Source organism: Suricata suricatta, chromosome 13 (genome assembly GCF_006229205.1).
Source record: "Suricata suricatta isolate VVHF042 chromosome 13, meerkat_22Aug2017_6uvM2_HiC, whole genome shotgun sequence".
In the NCBI taxonomy this organism is placed as follows: domain Eukaryota; kingdom Metazoa; phylum Chordata; class Mammalia; order Carnivora; family Herpestidae; genus Suricata; species Suricata suricatta.
The window spans coordinates 30471561-30494493 of record NC_043712.1 but is presented as its reverse complement, the minus strand read 5'-3'; the positions used below and the strand labels follow the sequence as shown (position 1 = coordinate 30494493).

At 39.2% G+C, this 22933-nt stretch overlaps 2 protein-coding genes across 2 annotated transcripts in view; both read left to right on the top strand.

Annotated features, from left to right (window-relative positions):
* LOC115276363 (myb/SANT-like DNA-binding domain-containing protein 3) overlaps window positions 1-22291 on the top strand; it is a 109995-nt gene extending 87704 nt beyond the window's left edge. The window contains exons 8-10 of the mRNA XM_029920379.1: window positions 9570-9693; window positions 18472-18630; window positions 22131-22291. Coding sequence (XP_029776239.1) covers window positions 9570-9693; window positions 18472-18630; window positions 22131-22215 — 368 coding nt within the window. The 3' untranslated portion in view covers window positions 22216-22291. The remainder of the gene's footprint in view (window positions 1-9569; window positions 9694-18471; window positions 18631-22130) is intronic.
* A 196-nt stretch (window positions 22292-22487) lies between these two features.
* The window catches only part of CAVIN4 (caveolae associated protein 4), a 9893-nt gene continuing 9447 nt past the window's right edge, over window positions 22488-22933 (top strand). The window contains exon 1 of the mRNA XM_029920381.1: window positions 22488-22570. The gene's annotated coding sequence lies outside the window, so the exon portion shown is untranslated. The remainder of the gene's footprint in view (window positions 22571-22933) is intronic.

Genomic DNA, 22933 nt, shown 5'->3' with positions numbered 1-22933 from the left:
GATCTAGGGATGGAGACTACAAGGTGAAAAGCAGGAACACAGCATGGGCAGGTAGCAAAATGACTGACAAATGGTGCTCAGTAGGGAAGATATTTTAAAGTTGAACTCTTGGAAAGTAGTGCTCATGAAATGGAACATTTAAATGTCCAGCACGGTGGCTGAATTAGTGCTTTTCTTGGGCTGTTGGAAAACCTGTGGTAAATACTGAAATTGCAGTGTTGGAAGCATTACTATAGATGTTGAAGCCGTACAGGGTATGATGGTCGAGCATGAGGTATGGGAGATGGGTATGTGACATTTTAAAGACTTGATTATAGAACATTTCAAACGTATGTAAACAGAAGTGTATAATGAACCCTCCTTTCCCAAGTACACACCTTCGACAGTTTATAGCATTCTGTCACTTTTACTTATTTTGCCTGTATACCTCTACCCACTTGATTATCATTACTCTTATTTGACAGGTGTGTTTTTTTTTGAGGTATAATTTACATACAGTGAGATACGTGAGTGTTAAGCTATCAGTTTTCAAAAATGAATGCACCCCATATATACCCATGTATACCCACAGTCTCTACCATTTCTATCTATCCAGAAAGTTCCTTTGTGACATATGACATTTCAGCGTGGCCACGTTTGTCCACAGGGGTTTTCATGCAGCCTGCAATTGAACTGTAACACCTTCTTTGTTGCCAAGACATTCTCGTTTCATTCCTGAGCTTCACTTCACCCCATCCCTCATCCTATCTTTGACCTCCTTCTCTCAGTAGTCTCTACTCCTGCTGACCAGGGATGATAACAGAGATACTGAGATATTGGTACTACTTTTTTTCATTACTTGGTGACTGCCATTTATATATTTTAATACGGCTCTTTTGATATGCTCCATTTTTAAAGTGGCCTTGATAAATTCCCCTCATTGAAAGATAAGACTGAGCCAATTGCTAAAATCTTTGAAGGAATTCCGAGTGTGTGTGCTGTGGAGTGTGGTGGAGAGTTCTGACGAGGATTTTGAGAAGGCTGTCAGGGTGGATGGCACAGACGCCTAAGAGATGCAGGTCACTGCGAGATGGCAGTGGAATGCTAATCTGGAGGGTGATGGGTGGGAAGCCCAGTAGAAGGAGGTGGAAGGAAAGAGGTTATAGGAAGTAATGTGATCTTGGCATGTCAGGGAGATGAAAGGAATACTTTCTAAGGGAATGGCTGAGGAGGCGGATGAATTTGTTCACATCAGAAAATGTGTTTCCCTGGGAAGAGTGGAAAGGCTAGGAAAGGAAGACTTAGGGTCGGTATGGAAAATGGGATTTAGAAATGTGAGAGTGAGAGGTGTTGTTGGAGGGTAGATAGCTTTTATACCCACATAGATAATTCTTTGATGGGGTCTGAGGAGACTGAGGTTAGGAAAGTCTGTATGGAGGGATATTTAGTGATGAAGATTAGGTGCAGGGTAGTATAGGGGAAACAAGAAAGAATGTATCAAATTTTCTAAAGTGTAGGGATTTGTAGAAATGAACCCGAGAGTTACTGATGCAGCGTTGATGTGGCTATTGTGGCTTTGGCGGATGACCTACCAGGTGCGTGTCTTGGTTGTTAATAGCAACTCCTTATGCTTTATTTGGGTTGGACATTGATGGACCAGGACAGCCAGCCAGTGGAAGATGCCTTTGCAGATAGGCCATCTGGTGCTGGATTTTCTTATCACATCATCACTTAGAACCATACTCTCCTTTGTATTTGAAAACACTGCCGCTGGTGGTAGATTTGTTTCTGAATGCCTCTGTGGGTGGAAGGAGCCACTGAGTGACCAAGTATACTTTTTATATCGCAAACACACCAACATTGTTCAGAGACCAACAGTTGCAGCTGTTGTTCATGGAGCCTGTCACCACTTGCCTGAGGGCATTGTTTGGAGAGGACCATTCTGTGCCCAGTTCTTGCTGTGTGAGGCTGCTCTCTGCTGTGGTTTCTGAAACTGTGCTTTATTCCATCTTTAAAGGCTTTTTATATTTCCTTTTTGAAGTTCATCTAATTTACTTGGCCCAGAGAGCAGGTGCTTGGACATTCTGCTTTTGTTCATTCCCTTCACATCTCCCAGAGTGGCTTGGTGAAATAATAGTGTGATGGTTAAGAGCTTGCTCTGTGGAATCAGACTTGATCTACACTTAAAAAGCCTGTGTGGCCTGCTTTCTCTGATCCTCGATGATCGTGTCTATATAGTGGGGATACTACTATTTACAGCCTAGGATTACTCTGATTATTAAATGCTATATCACTAAATTCCTATGGATGTTATTATGGTGATTGTTAATACTTCTGTTTTCTGTTTTCATTGTTGGTACCTGGCTGTGGTCAAAGGTTTCACTATTGGTGAGTCTACCTATCTGCATCTTGTTTAATGTGGTTCATGAGCGACATTAGTGGGATATTCATTCATTCAGCAATTACTACTTGTGTGCCCATTTGTGTGTCAGGTGCTTTCATATACTTGTGTTATTATTTGATCCTTATCACAACCAAGTTATCCTCATTTTGAAGACAAAGAAGCTGTAACTGTGAGTTGGTGGCTCATGTAAGAGGGGCAGAGCAAAGACTAGAATTTAGGTTTTCTGGCCCTAAGCCCTGGTGCTCTTTTTTTGTTCACAACTATTCCAGAGTTCTCCACTCTAGCTTTGCTTTCTTTCTTTACTTAATTTCCTTCAGATCTTTAATGTACTTTCAGCTGTCACCTTGGTGAACATTTGCTCTCTAGTTTTAATTCATAGCTTAATCTTTTTTTAAAGTTTATTTATTTTGAGAAAGAGAGAGGGAGATAGTGTGCAAGAGGAAGAGGAGGGAGAGAGAGAGGGAGAGAGAGAATACCAACCAGGCTCCACGCTGTCAGTGCAGAACTCAATGTGGGGCTTGATCTTACCAACTATGAGATCATGACCTGAGCTGAGATCGAGAGTTGGATGCTTAACCGACTGAGCCACCCAGGCGCCCCTAAGCTCCAGTTTCATGCATTCATACGTAGGGCCTGGAACATAATAGGTGTAAATTTGAACTCCCTTTACTATGTTCGCTCTACAGAACCTCCTGACATTAGGCTCACACTTAGAGTCATATTTTTCCCAATTTTTTTTATTGTGGTGAAATGCATATAACAAAAATTACCATTTTAACCAGTTTTAAGTGCCCAGCTCAGTGGTAGTAAATATATTCATGAAGGTGTGCAACCACTACTATCCATTTCTAGAAGTCTTTCAGCTTGTACAACTGGAACTATACCCAATAAACAGTAGCTTCCTACTTCTTCCATCAGCCCTGGCAGCTATCATTCTTTTTGTTTCTATAATTTTGGTACTCTAAGTACGTCATACAAGTGGAAACCTCCAGTGTTTGTCTTTTTGTGACTGGCTTATTTCAGTGCACATAATATCCTCAAGATTAATCTGTGTTGTAGCATAAGTCAGAATTTCCTTTTTTTTGAGGCTGAATAATGTTCCATTATATATATGTACCACATTTTATTTATCCATTCATTCAGTGATGGACACTTGCGTTGCTTCCACATTTTAGCTATGATGAATGTTGATTTGAATATGGGTTTATAGATCTCTCTTTGAGACCCTGCTTTCAGTTCTATATCCCCAGAAGTGGACTTGCTAGGTCAAGTAGTAATTACGTGTTTAATTTTTTGAGTAACCAGCATACTGTTTTCCACAGTGGCTATATCATACATTCTCATCAGCAGTGCACATGGATTCTAATTTCTCCACATGCATGCCAACAATTAACTATTTTCCCCTTCCTTCCTTCCTTCCTTCCTTCCTTCCTTCCTTCCTTCCTTCCTTCCTTCCTTCTTTCCTTCCTTCCTTCCTTCCTTCCTTCCTTCCTTCCTTCCTTCCTTCCTTCCTTCCTTCCTTCCTTCCTTCCTTCCTTTTGTTTTTAGATAGTAGTCATCCTAATGGGTATGGGATGCTGTCTTGTAGTTTTGATTTGCATTTCCCTAATGATTAGTGACGCTGAACATTTTTCATGTGTTCATTGATCATAGTTTCTTTGAAGTCATGCATATTTTCTTTGGAGTATAATTCTGTATTAAAAGCATCTTTAATAAAAAGACAGTTCTGTCCTGTTAAATGCTTAGAGCACATTTAAGGGGTTAATGCTGGGCACTACTTGTAAAGATGGTTGTTGCAAGTTATCTAAATGATGGGACTGGGGAAGTTTGACCTTAAGAAAAAAATTGTTGGGCAGTGGGCCATGGGGTGTAAACAGACATGGGGAAAGAAAGAGAGATTCCATTCAACATAAGGAACATTTGATAATACTGGAATTGTGTTGATTTTTTTTTTTTTAACTTCAAGTGGTCAAGTAGAAACAGGACCTTGGGGTTGTAACTTTATAAAGGGATTCCTTCATCAGATCAGATGGGCCCCAAAGACCCTTCCAGCTCTGAGTTTCTGAGAGCTCATTCCAGAGCATCTTCAAGCTGTATTTATTTTTTCTGTATTTCTAATATTCCTACTGCTAAGCTCTAGCTTAGTTTTTCATTGCCACAAGTATGGATTATGTAGTGAATTCCTAATTGGTCACCTGGTCTTCCTAGTTCCCCTTGCCCCTTTATCTTGCATGTCGTTATCCAATTAAAATTTTTAACAGCTTTTTGAGATAGAATTTATATACCACCAAGTTCACCTCTTCAAAGTATGCAATTCAATTTTTCAAAATAAAAAAACCCCCGATTTTTAAAGTAATCTTTATAGGGGCGCCTGGGTGGCTCAGTTGGTTAAGCGTCCGGCTTCGGCTCAGGTCACGATCTCTCAGTTCGTGGGTTCAAGCCCCGCGTCAGGCTCTGTGCTGACAGCTAGCTCACGGCCTGGAGTCTGCTTCGGATTCTGTCTCCCTTTCTCTCTGCCCCTCCTCTGCTCATGCCATCTCTCTCTCACTCTCTCAAAAATAAAATAAAACATTAAAAAAAATATTAAAAAAAATAAAAATAAAGTAATCTTTATATCTAACTTGGGGCTTAAATTCAAATTCTGAAATCAAGTTTCATGCTCTACCCACTGAGCCAGCCAGGCACCTTCAGTTTAGTTTTTTTTAAAGTATATTGTACAAGCGTCATATCAGAATCAAATTTTAGACCATTTTCCTTAGCCCAAAAAGAACCTTCACACACATTAGCAGTCACTCCCCATTCCCCCTAACCACCAGGTCTAGGCAATCATTCTCAATTACTTAAAACCTAGTTTTCTTTGGGCTACTCTTCAGCTGGGAGTCTGTCAGTGTCTTCCTTGTCCATATGATTAAGAAAGCATTTCTCACCTGGAGTTCATATTTTTCCATAATCTGATTTCAGCTTATTTTTCCAATTTTGACTTACAGCCTTTCCCAGTTTGAATCTACAACTCTTGCTAAGGTTCATCTACTTCTTGTTCTTCAGAATGCTGTGTACATTATACCTTCCTTTTGGTTTCTGCTCTTCTATCTAAATATATCTGGATATGCTTTGAGACCTAACCTGAGTTCTGTCCTTTCTATGAATACTACCCGGAGTAATATCATCTATAATGAGTTTTTTAAACTTGAACTTCCTCAGGCATCTGAGTGGCTCAGTTGGTTAAGTGTCTGACTTTGGCTCATGTCACGATCTTGTGGTTCGTAGGTTCAGGCCATACCTCATGCTCTGTACTGACAGCTCAGTCTGGAGCCTGCTTTGGATTCTGTGTCTCCCTCTCTCTCTGCCCCTCCCCTGCTCATGCTCTGTCTGTCTCTCTCTCTCTCAAGAATAAATAAACGTTAAAAAAAATTAAAAAAACAAAAGCCTGAACTTCCTTTAGCACCGAGTTTTGTAAAACCTTTTTTTGGGGGGGGGGGGCTGCCATTTTATTGTAAACTATGATGTGGAAACCCTTCTATTGTGTTATTCAGCTTTTCATGTGTATATGTTGGTTCCCTGAGTTGATTATAAGCTTCTCAAGGACAGGGACCATGTATACTTTTTCTTTATATCTTCTGTAGCTTAGCTGAGCATATGGCCATGTACAGAAATAGTGTGTTTACGTATAATGGAATGAATAGAGCTAGCATTGAGCAGAATGCTAAATTTGGACTCTGACAGCCAGAGATTTCAAAGTCTTACTGGACATGTCCGTGTTTTTAGATGGCTTTGCTTTGTCTAGAGCCTGATACCACACGTTCATTCATTAATTCATTCAATAAATGCCACTGGTGCTAGACTTTGTTTACTGATTTCTCAAAAGCCTGTTCTTGATTTAGTTAACTTTTTCTTATTGCTGTGATGTAGCTGAATTCTCTGATAGCTTTCAATTCTGCATTATTCTTGAAATTTCCTGCTGTTTATAGGACTTTTTCTTGTGGTAGATTAGTACATTACCACAGCCTCTGTAGACCTATAGAGTACCATTATTATACACATTATAAGATCTTATTATTATAGGTTGTACATAACTTTAGTCTCTGTAGTCCCATTATTATATATTTCTTGGTGTAACACACCATGAAAGTATCATGTTCTGAGAAGTTGCAGGGTAATGAGTACTATGGGAGACAAGTTGCGCTGCTCAACTCACTTATGGTTTGATTGCAAATGTGGAATAGCACCTTTAATTTGAAACCATAGCAAGAAAAGTACTACATTCTAAGTGTTAGGAGTTATACAGAAATAAATAATACAAATATCTAGATTTTTTTTGTTTTTTAAATGTTTTATTTATTTTTGAGAGAGAGAGAGAGAGAGAGAGAGAGAGAGAGAGAGAGCATGAGCAGGGGAGGGTCAGAGAGAGAGGGATATACAGAATCCACAGAATCCGAAGACAGGCTCCAGGCTCTGAGCTAGCTGTCAGCACAGAGCCCGATGCGGAGCTCGAACCCACAAACTGTGAGATCATGACCTGAGCCGAAGCTGGACGCTCAACCACTGAGCCACCCAGGCGCCCCAAATGTCTAGATTCTTAAGGAGCACAGTCTCATAGTAGAGACTGAGTTAAAAAACCCAGGGGCGCCTGGATGGCTTAGTCAGTTAAGTGTCTGACTTTAGCTCAGGTCATGATCTCACCGCTTGTAGGTTCGAGCCCTGCGTCAGGCTCTGTGCTGACAGCTATCTCAGAACCTGGAGCCTGCTTTGGATTCTGTGTCTCCCTGTCTTTGCCCCTCCCCTACTCATACTCTGTTTCTCTCTCAAAAATGAATAAATGTTAAAAAAAAAAACAAACCCAAATGGTTGTAAGACTATATGATGAATATTTAGTGGAGAAGTGGGTGCTTAGGATTATAGCAGTCCCGAGAGATTTCTTCTGTCATGCCACAATTATAATTTGGGAGCTGGGGGAGACCTTATAAGTCCTTTGAAGACAGTATACTTTTCTGTCCCCAGTACCTAGCAGAACCCCTGGCATATGAAAGGTGATCAATAAATGAATAGTCATCTATACTGTGCTGTCTTATATGATAGGTACTAGCAGTATGTGGTTATTGAGCACTTGAAACACGGTTAGTCAGAATTGAGATGTGCTGTAAGTGTTAAGATTTTAAAGACATATTTAAGAAAATATGTGTAAAAAAATAAGTTTTTATATTGATTATATGTTGAAGTGATACTTATTTGATAGATTAAACAAATATAGGATTAAAATTAATTTTCCTATTTCTTTTTACTTAAAAAAAGTGGCTGTTTGAAAATTAAAAATTAACACGTGTATCTCATTATGTTGGAGAATGCTGATCTTATTCAGCCGCCCTGGAGAGACAGTGTGATTTGACTAACGGTGCAGAGCCTGCTTGGGATTCTCTCTCTCTCCCTCTCTCTCTGCCTCTCCACTGCACGTGCATTCTCTCTCTGTCTGTCTCTCTCTCTCTCTCTCAAAATAAATAAAAACTTAAAAACAAAACAAAACAAAATAGCAGAGATACTTTGAGAATTTCCATGTTGGATTTCTTGATTTCTGGTTCAGTTTTCTTCACAGGCATAAGTTAGTACAATATAAATACATAAATTTTGAGGTAAAATGGCATCAATTTGGTCTTGTGAAGGATGACATGATCTCTCTGCTTTTAGGTATCCTGTCATTGAGCCTAATAATCATTATACATTTTTCCTTTTGTATGTAAATTTCAGTCTCCAGAAAATCTGCATTTTTAGTTCTCAGGTTTCTTTTCATACTTAGTACCTCCATTCCTTCTTCTCCCTTGCTCTTCCCCTTTCCTACACATACATATATAGAAACTCAGTCTCCTATTTTATTCCTTCTTAATTTGTTCCCCTTGATAATTTTCTAATTATAGCAACACCTTTATTTGTATTTGGGGGAGATAACCTTTGCCGTTACATGGGGTGGTATATAAATAGAGAGCTGGTTGGTTTAGTGGTCTTGTGCACACATTAATTATCTCACATAATCTTCTCAAGCCACATGAAGTGTAGATCCTGTTATGATCCTGACTTTACAGTTATGAAATCTCAGTCTTAGAGAGGGTAGTACTCTCAAGGTCACACAGCTAATCACAGAATTTGTAAGTTAGAAATGAGAGAAACTGACAGGAAGCCTGGGGATTTTTCCTACATAAGCACAGGCCTGTGTAGGAACTCTTGAGTCCATAGAACTGAGGATGAAGGTATTCATGTATATGCCAGAAAAAAAGGTTTAAAAATCCATTGCAGAATGTGTGGGTATTCAGTATATGCTTATGCAAGTATATGAGAGAGACAGAGAGAGACCGAATAGATAGGGAGAAACAGAGAGGGATAGAGAGATTGAATGGATGAAATGATTTATTTTGAAGACCGAGTCTTTATGCCTCCCTCCTTCCTGCTCCTTTCTGTCTTTCTTTCCTGATTCTATTCCTATTTCTGACATTGAAATTACTCACCGTGCTCCCATTTTCTTCACTTCAGCTCAGGTCAGTCCGGTCAATATATCTAATTGAACATGTTCATCAACATGTTCACAATAGTTCTGTTGGGATAGAGAGGTTTTGGGTGATTAAAAATTTTTTAAAAATTTGTTCTCTATGTTATTTGAACCTTTTATATGATAACATACTAAGAAAAACCAGATAAAAAATCAGCATTTGGAAAAAATTTCATTTGGAAGGAAAAAATCAATATGCTTAATAGTTTTCATTCCAAAAATATTTCACCCTAAAATTTCAGAGTGCCATAACTTGCTCTCTGCCATGCTAGATTTTTTGGCCTCAATTTCATAGGCCCCAGGTGAATGACTAGACTAAGTCAGTTTTCCAAAAGCCAGAGCTATAATACATCATCTCTTCATAGAGATGTGCTTACTTATCGATCTAGCATTTATTTCTTTAGCCAAGATGTTTATGTTTTGGTGAGTAGATTGTAAACAACAGTAACTCAAAGTGGTCATGCTCTGCAAATATTTTTAAATGCTTTGAATCTAAACAGTCTTCTCACTGTGTTTATGTCATCATGAGACATTGGTTCTTATCCAGCCCCTTATCTGGTAATTTTCTTTTCCAAATTACCAGCCAATTTATTTGTTGTCAGAATCTTTCAATTTTTATTCACTGTTTATTGCCCTGATTTATGTTCTTTTAAGATGCTAGTGATCAAAGAGAAGATGTTTATATTGGAAACCACATGCCTTGCCCTGAAAACCTCAATGGTTACTGCATCCATGGGAAATGTGAATTCATCTATTCTACTCAGAAGGCTTCGTGTAGGTAAGTCAGCACCTCCAGATCAGAGATGCGGAATTTTTTCCTTCAGTCACTGCTCTATAGAAAGCAGTGAAATATGGATTAAATGTTACCAAAAAGAATCATTTATTTGCAGTTGAGTAAAAAATAGCAGCATCATTTGGAAAAAACTGACAAGTTTAATATGCAAAATCAAAAACAGATGTCATATTAGGGTTTTAAGATTATGGGCTTAACATTTTTAATATTATGTTGTCCATTTTTTATGTAAAAAATAAATATGCCATATTTCAGCACTATTTTGGTTTTCAGGCAATCTGTCACAAGGTGATTTAGGGACTAAAGAATGTGTTAAGAACAGAGAACATGTAACTCAGAACATACACTGAAATAGATTTCTAAAAATAAAGGAATGGGATGTAGAACCAGGTGTGAGGAGAGAAATGGAAATGGGAAAGGTGCAAATCTTCAACTGTCTGATGCCAGAGGTTGAGACTTGTTCAAGGTCAGCAGCAGCCAAACCAGATCTCGGGTTTCCTGACACTCAGCACAGGGATCACAGTGCGTCTTGCCGCTGTGTCTGTTTACCAGTGACGCTTCCTGCTGCCGCGGGGAGCTCATCCTCTCTCTCAGGTTGGTCTGGTTAGCCGGAGTACCGTACTTCCATAGACACGTGGAGATGGCCGTCCTTCTGCTCATTCCTGCTGTTCACAGTTTGGCCAGAGTCCTTTTTTTTCCTTTCTTAGTCAAAACATCAAAACATGGAGAAATACTACACTTTTCTTTTGTTCTGTCAGCCTAGTAGGCCAGTGAATCTTTCTCTGGAAAGTAAAAGAAAGCTGGTTGAAAGCAGGTCTCCGATCCCTCTACCCTTAGCTCCCTTCTCCTGGCTCTTTTTTTCTTCCTCTTTTCCTGTTTAAAAAACAGAACAAAACACTATAAACTGTTAATGGTTAAATAATTCTTTGTTAAGCTTTTGGCTTTTTCCTAATTGAAAGTGCTATCACTCCTTTTCCACCTCTCTTTCCTGAATGTTAAAAAAAAAATACAGCTGTGCAAAGAGGAACAAGCCAGTTTTAAAACAAAATCATTCAATGGATTCCTTCTGTTTGTCCCATGGTGGCATACATATCTTGAAATTCAGATTATGTTGTTCTTTGGATAGGGCATCTTTCAAGATACTTAAAAGTGAGGGATGAGAGAGGATGTTGTCCTGATAATGAAGTGATACCAGTTCACTTTGCAGTATTTACTTTTGCAGTAATTGACAGTGAGAGGATTCAGTGGTATAGCAGTTAAAGGCTTTGGAAGCAGGTATGCCAGATTGGCCAGTTACTGGCTGTGCTCTTCTGAAGTTACTTAAATTTCTAAGCCTCATTTTCCCATTTTAAAAATTATAATAATGTATCTTTTAAAACTTGGTAAATTTAAATTGTTGCTAAAATTAAATGAGATAATATATGCAAAGTGCTTAGCACAATACCTGGTACTCAGTATGTATTTAATTAGAAGGGGTTGACATTATTAGATTATAATTGTCATTAGGTTCAGGACTCTGTTTTGCTAAACCTGTCTTCCCATTGTGTAGCAGGGGGTCTAGCCCAGTAGCTGCTTAGTAAGTTTTTAAAATATGTTTATGCATTAATTTTGGGAGAGAGAGAGGAAGAGAGAAGGAGGGGCAGGCAGAGAGAGAGAAAGAGAGAATCCTAAGCAGGCTCTGCACTGTTAGCACAGAGCCCTACGTGGGGCTCAAACTCACAAACTGTGAGATCATGACCTGAGCCAAAACCAAGAGTTGGACCCTTAACCTACTGAGCCACCCAGGTGCCCCCGTAACTATTTTTTGAATGCCATGTGATGATCAACTTTTCCTTCTCCAGACCAGAGTTGTTTCTTAAATGCCAGAGAATCTCTTTTTGCATACTTATTATCCTAAAAAGCAGCAGATCTTTTCCTTTTGTCTAAGCATTCACAAAGTCTACAAGAATCAAGCCATAATGTCACATGCACTTCAACTAATAGGTGGATATGTTTGGGTAACAGTAAGCAGGCAAGAATGAACAGCCGTTAGCTACAGTCCTATTATTAGGTTAAAATCTTCCAGTATGATTCACCATTAATTTGTTTGTTTGTTTGTTTATTACTTACTTTGAACCAAATTCTACCTGGCCCTGGCATCTCAAATTCAGATATGACAGGGATCCAGGGATCTTGCCTTCCAAAAAACCTACCATCTGGTAGATGAGATTAATAATGAGCAATTAACATAGAATATGAAAAATGCTGCCACACAGAGATAGTTATACGCAAGATGATTTGGGACTTCAGACAAGGCACTTCACCCTGAAGAGGATGGGGACGTTGTGGGAAGAGGGGCAGGTCTTACAGGAACATTTGTGTCACCCCAGGAACTCGCCCTTTAATTATTTTAAAGTGGCTTGAGAAGCCACTGAAGGATTTAAGTTAAGAAAGCTGAGACCAGATCTGAAATCCACTTTAGTGGTTTTGGGGGAAATGGATCAGCAGACTGAATGTTAGGAGACTGTTAGTAAGAAATTAGAGCCTGAACTAAGTAAAGGAGTTGCAGTGACACTGAGATCAGCAGATAAATTGCAGAGAGAAGATAAGGTAGTTCAACATCTTGGTTTTGGTGACCAGTTGGGTTTGAGGATAGAATGTGGGAGTTGGTGGAGGGTCATGGGAAGGAAGAGTCAAGCGAGTCTCCCGGGTTTCTGGGTAAGGCAGAACTGAGTGGGGACAGGGATGGGAAGAGGGAGGAGGTTTGGGTGGAAGAGATGTGTTCAGTGCAATACGTGGTCTCAGGTGCCTGTGGGGGATCCACTTAGGGAAGTCTAGTAGGCTACTTGAATACATGTTGATTGAGAACTCAGGAGACAGTTGCAGGTTGGAGGTGTACGTTTGGGAATCATCCTAGGCTAGCATATCCCTTGTAGTTCTACCCAGCCCTGCTTCTGTCCCTCTAGGCCCCCAGTTTGTTGTTCCTATCCCCTTTTCCATGTCCCTAGCCCCTGGAATGTCTTCATCCCTTCCTTATTCAGCTTAAATTCATGGTCACTCATGGTAGTCCCTCTCTTGCTTCCTTATACTCCCTTGACAGAACTATAATCCTGGTTCATTCTTTCCTGCCTGCTGTCTGCCTGTCTAGCTGTTCTGTATACCCGTCCAGCTGAACATGGCTGTTGTTGAAAAGCACACTAGGGGCTTAGCACATCTCACCGATGTTTATGTTCAGAGTGGCCCTCCAAGCTGCCAGGTTGGCTTCCTGAGCTCCAGTCCATTCATCATCTTTCTGTCCTACATGCTGGCTTTCTGTTGTCACCCTTCTCTTCAGATTGTCCGTACCTCCTTCTCATCCTTAGCTGATCGTCTTGTTTCTGAGTTCACTGAAACATTATGAGGAGAACATTGAAGCATTGAGGAGAACTCACAGATTTTTCACACTCACCTAACAGAAATTCTCCCCACTTTTCTGTATATTTTGTTTTTATATTTTGTAAGTATATTTTATGTTTTTGTGTATATTTATTTGTGTATCTATAAATATATTTTCATTTCTTCTGTTTTGGAAAATAATTCTCACTCTCCCATCAGCTACTGTCCCATTTATTTCCTTTGTAGAAGAACTCAAAAGAGTTGACTTGTGCTCTGTCTCCAGCTCCTCACTTCCTGTATCTCTCGAACCCACCCCACTGAGCTTTTGTCCCAACACTTCACTGAGGCTGTTCTTGTTGCTAAATTCAGTGATCAGTTCTTAGTCTTAAATTACTTTAGAACAGTGAGTAGCATTTGACTCCTATGCATAATTCACTTGGCTTTAGGGATTACGTTCTCTCTCTATATTCTGCTGCCTCACTGGCCATTCCTTTACATCTTCTTGGCTGGTTCACCTTTTGCTCCTGACCTCTCATTGTTGAAATGCACCAGGGTCTAGTCCTCGCCTTCTTTCTTAGTGATGCCACCCAGCCTCAGAGCTTTCCATGACATATGCTAATGCCTCCTACTTTGCATAAATCCCAAACTCCTGTGCTCAACTTGAGACCCCTAGACATTTTCCTGTGGATGTCTTGACTCCTCAGTTTCAGTAGGAGCTAAGCTGATCTCCTGATCTGCCTCCCCTCCCCTCAACCTGCTCCATCTGCTACCTTCTTCATCTTACTTGATGCCACTCCACCTTTTTCCTTTGCTCAGATAAAACAGCTCGGATACATCTTTGAGTTCTCTCACATTCCATACCCAGTCCGTTGAGAAATTCTATTAGCTCTATTTCAGAATATGTCCAGAATCAGAGTTCTTCTCCCTGTTGCCACCGCTATTCCTAGTCCAGGTCACCATTTCTTCTCTCTGGCATTATTGCAGCAGCCTCCCTGATTGTATCCGGCAGTCCATATTCAACTTAGAAGCCAGATGGAGACTTATCTTTTTTTTTCTTTTAATGTTTATTTTTGAGAGAGAGAGAGAGGGAGTGGTGCATGCAAGTGGTGGGGGGCAGAGGAAGGAGACAGAGAGGGGCAGAGAGGGAGACAGAGGATCTGAAGCAAGCTCTGTGCTGAGGGCCTGATGAGGGACTTGAACTCTCAAAACATGAGTTGGCTGTTTATGACCTGATCAAGGGCACTTCACTGAGCCACCCATGTGCCCTGAGATGGAGACTTTACAAATGAAAGTCAGTTCATGTAAATTCTCTGCTAAAACCCTCCGAGTGGCTCCTCCATCTCATCGAGTGTAGAAGTCCTACCCAGTTTGGCCCCTTCATCTCTCTGCCTTGTTTCTCTGCTTCCCTTCTGCTTGCCCACTCCACTCCTGCCCTGCTTGCTGTTCTTGGACACGGCCATGTGCTCATGCTCCCGCCGCAGAGTCTTTGCACTGACTCTTCTTTATCTGATATTTCTCCTTCCTGTTGTCCACACGGCAGATTCCCTCACCTCCTTCATGTCCTCACTCACACATCACCTTTTGAATGAAACCTACCCTGACCATCCTGTTTCAAGTGGCCACCCTCTCTTCCTGACCTATAACTGGCACTCATAATTTCCTTTAACTAACTCTTTTCTCTCTCTTTGTGTAGTACATATCACCTTCTAACATAACCACTTAATTTACTTCTCATACTTATTGACCCTTCCTCCCCCAACTAGGGGTTAACCAGACCAGCGATCTTTATTTGTTTTGCTCACTGATGTATGCCAAATATCCACAGTACTTGACTCATGTCAGATGTTCAGTAAATGGATGAGTGGATGAATCATCACATGAGGCCAAGGTAATGAATGAGATGACTATGGACGGTGGGTAGGATGAAAGAGTGCAGAGTAGAGGAGACCAGATGCTTGGATCTGCCTTTAATCAGTAACAGAAGAAGTAGTAATAACCTAAAAGTTATTATTCCAGATATTTGGAGAGTATAACCCAAAAGTCAGTTGCAGAAAATAATATCCAAGGAGGATTACCTGAATAATATATGGCCTATACATTATTTTTGATATTCTGATTTTAATCTTTCGATTAAGCTAAACTGTCAGAGAGCCGCATATCTAGGGCACTGTTATAGCTCCCTATGGAACTGTTTTTATTTTACTGAGCTTCAACTTTTTGCTGTTAGCCTAGCACAAAAGACATTATTTTAAAAATTCTATAAGATTTCATTATATCGTTGAATTTATTACAGCTGTATTATAGAGGATGATGTTCTCTGCATCAAAAAGTGCCCTCTTTAAATCAGGACCAATGAGATAAAATCCCCTGAATCTAATATTAGTAGTAACTATGGTTCTTTTGAACAACTGGTTTGATTTTATTTTATGGAGATTGCATTTTATGTTAATAATCTTCCCATTTTTTCCATTTATTCTTTTTTTAAAACCAGTGATTTTCTAGTATTTAGCATTTTTTTTCAGTTTTGCAGTCACCACAATCAATTTTAGAACATTTCATCACCCCCAGAAGAAACTCTACGTTCTTTTGCTATAACTCTTAAGTCTCCCTGTTCACCCCCCTTAGTCTTAGATAGTCACTAATCTGTTTTGTCTCTATAGATCTTCTTGTTTTGGACATTTCATTTAAGTGGACTTGTATAACATGGTCTTCTGTGTCTAGTTTCTCTTAGCAAAATGTTTTCAAGGTTTATCCATGTTGTAGCATATGTCAGTACTTTGTTCTATATAATACCACATTTTGTAATCTGCTTTCCAGTTGATGAATATTTGGATTGTTCCCGCTTTTTGGCTATTAATGAATAATGATGCCCTGATTAATTGCAAGTTTTTGTGTGGACTTGTGTTAATTTCAGCTGGGTAAGTGTCCAGGAGTGGAATTACTAGGCCAAATGGTAACTCTGCGTTTAACTTTTGGGGAACTGCCAGACTGTTTTCAAAAGTGGCTTTGCCATTTTTCATTCCCTACAGTATCCTTATCAACAGTTATTTTCTGAATTTTTGATTCTGGCCAGTCCAGTGGCTGTGAAGTGTGGTATCTTATTGTGGTTTTGATTTTCATTTCCATGATGACTAATGATGTTGGTACCTTTTCATATGCTTATTTGTCATTTGTTTATCTTGTTCAGAAAAATGTCTATTCAGATATTTTTGCCTATTTTGTGATTTTTTTCTTTTTGTTAATGAGTTTGTAAGAGTTTTTACAATACATTCTAGATAGAAGTCTCTTATCAAAAATATAATTTTTAAAAATGTTCTATTCTTTTGGTTATCTTTTTATTTTCTTGATAATGCCTTTATTTAAACACAAAAGATTTTAATTTTGATTTAATCCAGTTTAACTTTTTTGTTTGTGTTTTTAGTATCATATCTGAGAACTCATTGCCTAATCCAGATTATGAAGATTTACGTTTTTTTCTAAGAGTTTTATAGTTTTAGCTTTTACCTTTAATGTTTATTTTTTGAGAGAGAGAGACAGAGACAGACAGACAGAAACAGAGCATGAGTGGGGCAGGGGCAGAGAGAGGGACACACACACAGAATCGGAATCAGGTTCCAGGCTCTAAGCTTGTCAGCATAGAGCCCTGTGCAGGGCTCGAACTTCCAGACTGAGAGATCATGACCTGAGCCACCGAGGCGTCCCTATAGTTTTATCTGTTACCTTTAGATCTGTGATCCATTTTGAATTATTTTTTGTGTATGTTGTGAAGAGGAGGTCCAACTTCATTCTTATGCGTGTGGTTGTCCAGTTGTCCCAGCAGCTGTGTTGAAGAGATTAGTTTTTCTTATTGAATTGTCTTAGCACACTTGTCAAAGACCAGTTGACTGTAAATGTATGGGTGTATTTCAGGGCTCTCAGTTCTATTCCATGATCTATAAATCTACCTTACTACTTTGTGTGTGTGTGTGTGTGTGTGTGTGTGTGTGTGTGTCTGCTAGTAAACTTAGAGCCCTATGTGAAATTTTCTAGCAGGTGTGTAGAAACCTCAGGGATGGGAGGAGTGGACTCACATCACCCCTGGCTTCCTATTTCCCTACTCCTGGGTTTCTTTATGTGTACTCTATTAAAAAATCTTTTTTTTTGGTAATGAAGTGTGAGATGTTAATATCTATACTATCCTTACACTTCAGAGGTTGTATTAATCAGTTCTAACTAATTTGTACATTTCACTTCTGTCAGATAAAAAATGTGAAATTTGTTAAATATCTTAAATGTTTTCCCCGGCCAAATTATTATCATCAGCTGATGTTGTTGCCTTTTTATTTACTTGAAATTCAGATAATTTCTAAGATTAGCACCTACTTGGCTGCTTGGCCTACTTTTGTCATTAATAACTTATTTTTCTTTGCCCCCTGCATCTTAAATGATTTTATTTATGTACCCTAAAAGTGTGTTGAATATAATTTGGTGCAATTTTCAGAGAAAATTGCAGTAAATGTTTATACTTATTTATTTAGTCATCCCATTTCCAAGTACCTAGCCTAAGGAATAACATTAAATATAGAAATGCGCACACTCACCATAGTTTGTTACACCTAATTCATAGTTGTGAAAAATGGAAAATAGGGGCACTTAGATGACTCAGACAGTTAAGCATCCAACTCTTGATATCAGCTCAGGTCATGATCTCAAGATCATGGGATTGAGTTCCTTATGGGGCTCCATGCAGAGCATGAAACCTGCTTGGGATTCTTTCTCTCTCTTTTTCTCTCTTTCTCTGCCCTTCCCCTCTGTCTCAAAATAATTAAATAAACTTAAAAGGAAATAGCTAACATGTCTTAGAGTAAGGAATAGATATTAGCTATATTATAGCCAGTGAAGGTACTATTATGTTCCTTTTGAGAGAGAGAGAGAGAGAGAGAGAGAGAGAGAGAGAGCGCGCGCGAGCAAGCATGTACTTGTTTGAGTGGGGGAGAGGCAGAGAGAGAGCTAGAAAGGGAGAAATCTAAGCAGGCTCCACACCCAGGGCAGAGCCTGATGTGAGACTTAATCCCACGACCCTGAGGTCATGACCTAAGCTAAAATCAAGAGATGGACTCTTAACTGACTGAGCCACCAGGCCCACCTCATGTATCTGTTTTTTAAAGGAAGGTATTAAAGACCATTTAGCAACTTTAAAATTAATGTCCTACCTATAATGATAGGTGAAAGAAGCATTGTGTGAAATAGATATTGAGTGGAACTTAAGAAAATACACAGATGGCAGTTTTTTTTTCCCAGATAGTGGGAAAACACCTGATTTGCTATTTTTGTATAAATTTATTATTCTTTTGTATGTTTTTACTTTCAAAACCTAGAATTATTGAAATTTGTAATTCTCATAGGAATGTTTTCTCCTCCCCTTTTCAGATGTGAATCTGGTTACACTGGACAGCACTGTGAAAAGACGGACTTTAGTATTCTCTATGTTGTGCCCAGTAGGCAAAAGCTCACTCATGTTCTTATTGCAGCAATTATTGGAGCTGTACAGATTGCCATTATAGTAGCGATTGTCATGTGCATAACAAGGTAGGTAGTGGCCTAAGAAATACCAACCTTAATTTAGAGGTGGATAGCTGTTAAATTAAAGAAGAACCTTGAAGCACACAGAAATGATAGGGGCTTTAAGTCTTCCAGTCTATTAGCAAAAACATCCTAGGATCAGTTCCCTAACGTTTCTAAGTAGGTCTAACCTCTCCTTATCTTGCTTCTTTAGAGTATTGACTAGAACTCATTCTCAGGGTTAAGGATAGCTGGGCAGCTAGCAGAGGGAGTGTGATAAGATTCAGTGGCATAAAGAATGTAGGGATCTTTGAACTGCATTCTGAGATGATGATTGTAGTAGCAGATTGGGCTGCACATGCACAGAAGGGCATGCCCCAATTTTTAAAGCCCTGATGAACTGCAGGCGTTTTATGCCCTAAGAATATACTTTACCCATAATAAATATAATAAGAAAGGAAGAAATCAGAGATCAAAGAAAACTGCTTTTCTTATTATATCATTATCTAAACATTACTTCATTTTTTGGAACACAATCATAAATAAGCTTTAAAATTCTCCATCATAACTAAAACCATTGGCATTTATCATAATTAAACTTAAAATTAAAGGAGGTACTTGGATTGCAACAGGCAAAAAATGGGTATTTTCCAAACTGAGTGGAAATGTAGAAGTCAGAAATGAACTGGATCCAAGAAAAGTCCAGCTAAATCCAGTTCATGTTGTCCGTCTGCTTCCCAGTGTCCTGTCTTTTGTGTCTTGCTTGGGTATTCATATCTCCCTTTAAGATTTGGTTCAGAAATTCCATAAACGTCATTTCTGTACTTGTCTGCATTATTCTGGGCAGAAGATTGGAGCATATCAAGTACAGATATTGGCAGGCCATAATGGATTTATAGCTCTTCTACCCAAGGTCTGGATAGAAGCCAGACCTTCACTAGTCTCAGCCATCTGGAGCTGAAATGATAAATCTAGAAATGATAAAAAATGTTCTCTGAATAACAGGTATTTTTCATAAAATTCAAGTGCTAAAATCAGTGAACTTCATTCCACTGAACAGATGATCTGCCCTTAGGCAAGACTACTGAGTATAAAATTGGGCAGTAAGAAAAAAAATGGGCAGTAGATTAAAATTGGGATAATAGTATAAAAAATAATGGCAGCAGAAAAGGAAAATAGAAAAACAAACAAACATGTAACAGCAGGGCTGCCTGTGGCCATTTAATGTAGGCTTAGAGGTTAACTAGTTTGCCTGTGGTTATCCCGCTAGTAAGTGGAAGTGCTGGATTTGGGTTCATTGCTGCCTGATTTCTAAACCATTCTTCTTTCCACTGAACCATCGAGAGGAGGGTCTATGCTGAGTCAACTCAGGAAATATATTTGCCAAGTATGACCATTGCTTGCTAGCAAGGTTCAAACTTGATTTTGTTAGAGGGACAGGGCTTTTGAACAGAGTGGTGTGTGTGGGCGGGGAGGGGGGAACGACTTGGTATGAATCATTTCTTCAGAGCATTAATTTTGGTGTCATCTGCAAAATTCCACTGGAGGAGAGAAAATAGGAGGTCAGTAGAACTATTTAGGACACTATTCGAGTAAAGCAGGAGTGGAGTAATGAATTATTTGGAGGATGAAAGAAAGAAGGTAAAGAGGAGGGAAGTTTTTGAGGTCTGGTGATGGTGTGTCATCTTTAAGAAGATCAAAGGATGTTAGAGTTAGCAGGAAGCAGCTTTGAGTCAATGCCTTCTATTCTAAAGAGGTGAGGAGGCTGAAGGCTTGGTTGGGGGATACCTTTCTCAAGATACTTAAACCCTTTACAAATCCCAGTCCAGCCTTTTATCCTGTTCTATGCTTCTGTTCTCAATGTGCTACGATCTTCTGAATTCTAATTCTACTAAAGTAAAATTACCTGTCAGTTAGTTTTCAAGTTAGTGCCTTCCAGTTTATATCCCAAATCCAAGTGCTGCCTTCACAGACACTTTAGACGTCACAGTGTTTTTTAACTGTGTTACAGCGTCTTTCGCTGCCCGCTGTCTCCATGACTGAAGGGTCGTCTCTTTGAATTTATCATACATGCCTCCTCATTGAGGCCTTTTTATTGTGGTGTTGTCTCCTCTCAAATGTTTTGCTCCCTTGAATTTAGAATATTATAATTATGTACTTGGACTTAGCCCCACTGAGTTTTTAAGGAGTGCCTCTCCCACACAGTCCATTATGGGACAGCTGTTCACTGTTCACTTATCCCATGGAAGCTGTTACATGTGAGGAATCTTCCATTAAAAGGATGTTCCCACTGACTCACTTATCAAGACTGCATGAGTAAAATTTTCTTCTTTTATGCTTGGAATCTTTTATGTTTTTAGACTCCTAGAATGACAAACATCATCCTAGCCAAACACTTTTATATTACAGATGACAAAACCATGGCCCCGGGAAGTTGGAACTTTTCCAAGGTCATGGTGAGCTGGTGACAGTTACAGAGGTTTGGTTGCTTTCTTAACCATGAATGGACATGATTTCATCACTATCTACCTCAAAGTGTTTTTATGAGGGTTAGTGAGATGAGATTTGTGAAAAACAGCATATAAAATGAAAGTGTTACCATCAAGGCTCATAAGTCTAGGCAAAGCAGTGCTTTTTGAAACTGAATTAGAAACAGAGAACTTTAGGAGTATTCCTTGTCACAAGACTTTCTTTCCATTAGATTTTGAATTCCTTGCTGGCAGAGATTTTAGAAGTTGGTGCAACTTTTAATATTTCACATGTAGGAGAAGAAGATTGCACAGCTAGTTTTTAGCAGAACGCAAACTCACAGTTTCCAGAATTCATCCCAGTGCCTTTGTTCCACACTGCATACCATGGCACTTTGTGCCTAGTAAGAGCTCATGTGTTTGTATTCTGGTGGCCAGGCACAAAGGCAGCACAGTGAGATGGATGACTCCACGGAGAAGCGTGAACAGTGTAGTGAAAGCAGAACCCAAGACCATTCCCTATCCCCAGCCTGACAGCTGTTTATTGGGTTCTGTGGTTTGTCCAAGCAGGGGTGCCGAAAGACTTCTTTTGAGTCCTTGTCTAAGATCACTAAGCATTTCCTGTGTATTCATATCTGAGGTTAATATCCATACTTCTTCCCAATTACTCCTTCCTCCAAGCTGTTCTTGTCACTTTGGGGGTGTCATAATGCTCAGAAGAAGACCGTGGGTCGGGATCCTTTCTGCTGTCCTCGGTTTATGTTATTAGTCACACAGCCAGGGAGTTGTCAGGCCACCAGAAGGGCGGGGAGATGTATCTGCAGCAGTAGGGACCCAGGAGTGAGCTCTGCTTGTGCTCACATCTGCATCCTGCAGGTGACCTTTCGCCCCTGAGCTGTGTAGGGAAGATAGCAGTCTGACGTGTTGGTCCTCAGCTTGTCCTGCATCAAATAGCATCCTGTTTCTCAATAAGGCTTTAAGTGTAGAATGTGTATTTCTTTGGAAACATTTGAAATAAACAAAATGACCTTTTTCTCTATTTTTCTTTTAACTCAACAGAAAATGCCCTAAAAACAACAGAGGACGGCGACAGAAGCAAAACCTAGGTCATTTTACTTCAGATACGTCATCCAGAATGGTTTAAACCGGTGACTTTTATATGTACACTGACCATGTGATGTACATTTATTATGTCTTTTTTTAAAGAATGGAAATATTTATTTCAGAGGCCTTATTTTTGGACATTTTTAGTGTAGTACTGTTGGCTTGTATTTAGAGTATTCAGCTACAACAGTTTTGGACTGTTTCGTAGTCTTTGTTTTATGTTTTTAAATACAGAAATTGATTTCACAAATTTATACCACATGGTAATTCTAAGACTTGTTCTTTACCCATGGAATGTAATATTTTTGCAAAGATGGACCACCTCACAAATGGTTATAAAGTCATACCCACTTCTCCCACAATGACCACAACAAATGACCAAGCATGAACTAAAGGTAAAAAGATGTTTACAGATTACTTTTCTTACAAAAAAAGATAAAAAATCTAGAAGACACTGTGTTTAAATAGACATTTAAATGTTTTTGAGATTTAGTAACTGATTTTTTAGACACTGCCTATCGCATGAACTGTAAAGCTGTGTGTGTTAGATGTAAAATATTTATAAGCTGTATGGATTGGAATTTGATTATTCCTCTCTTTGAAAATATAATTATGATAATTTGGAAAGATACCTGGTAGCAAAGATGGAACAGATCACTGAAAAGTAGATTTAGGTATTGTGAAAATGGTCTGTTTAACAAACAGATTGGAATAAAGCCTTCTCTATCAGTTAAACTACTTTAATACACATTCATTTT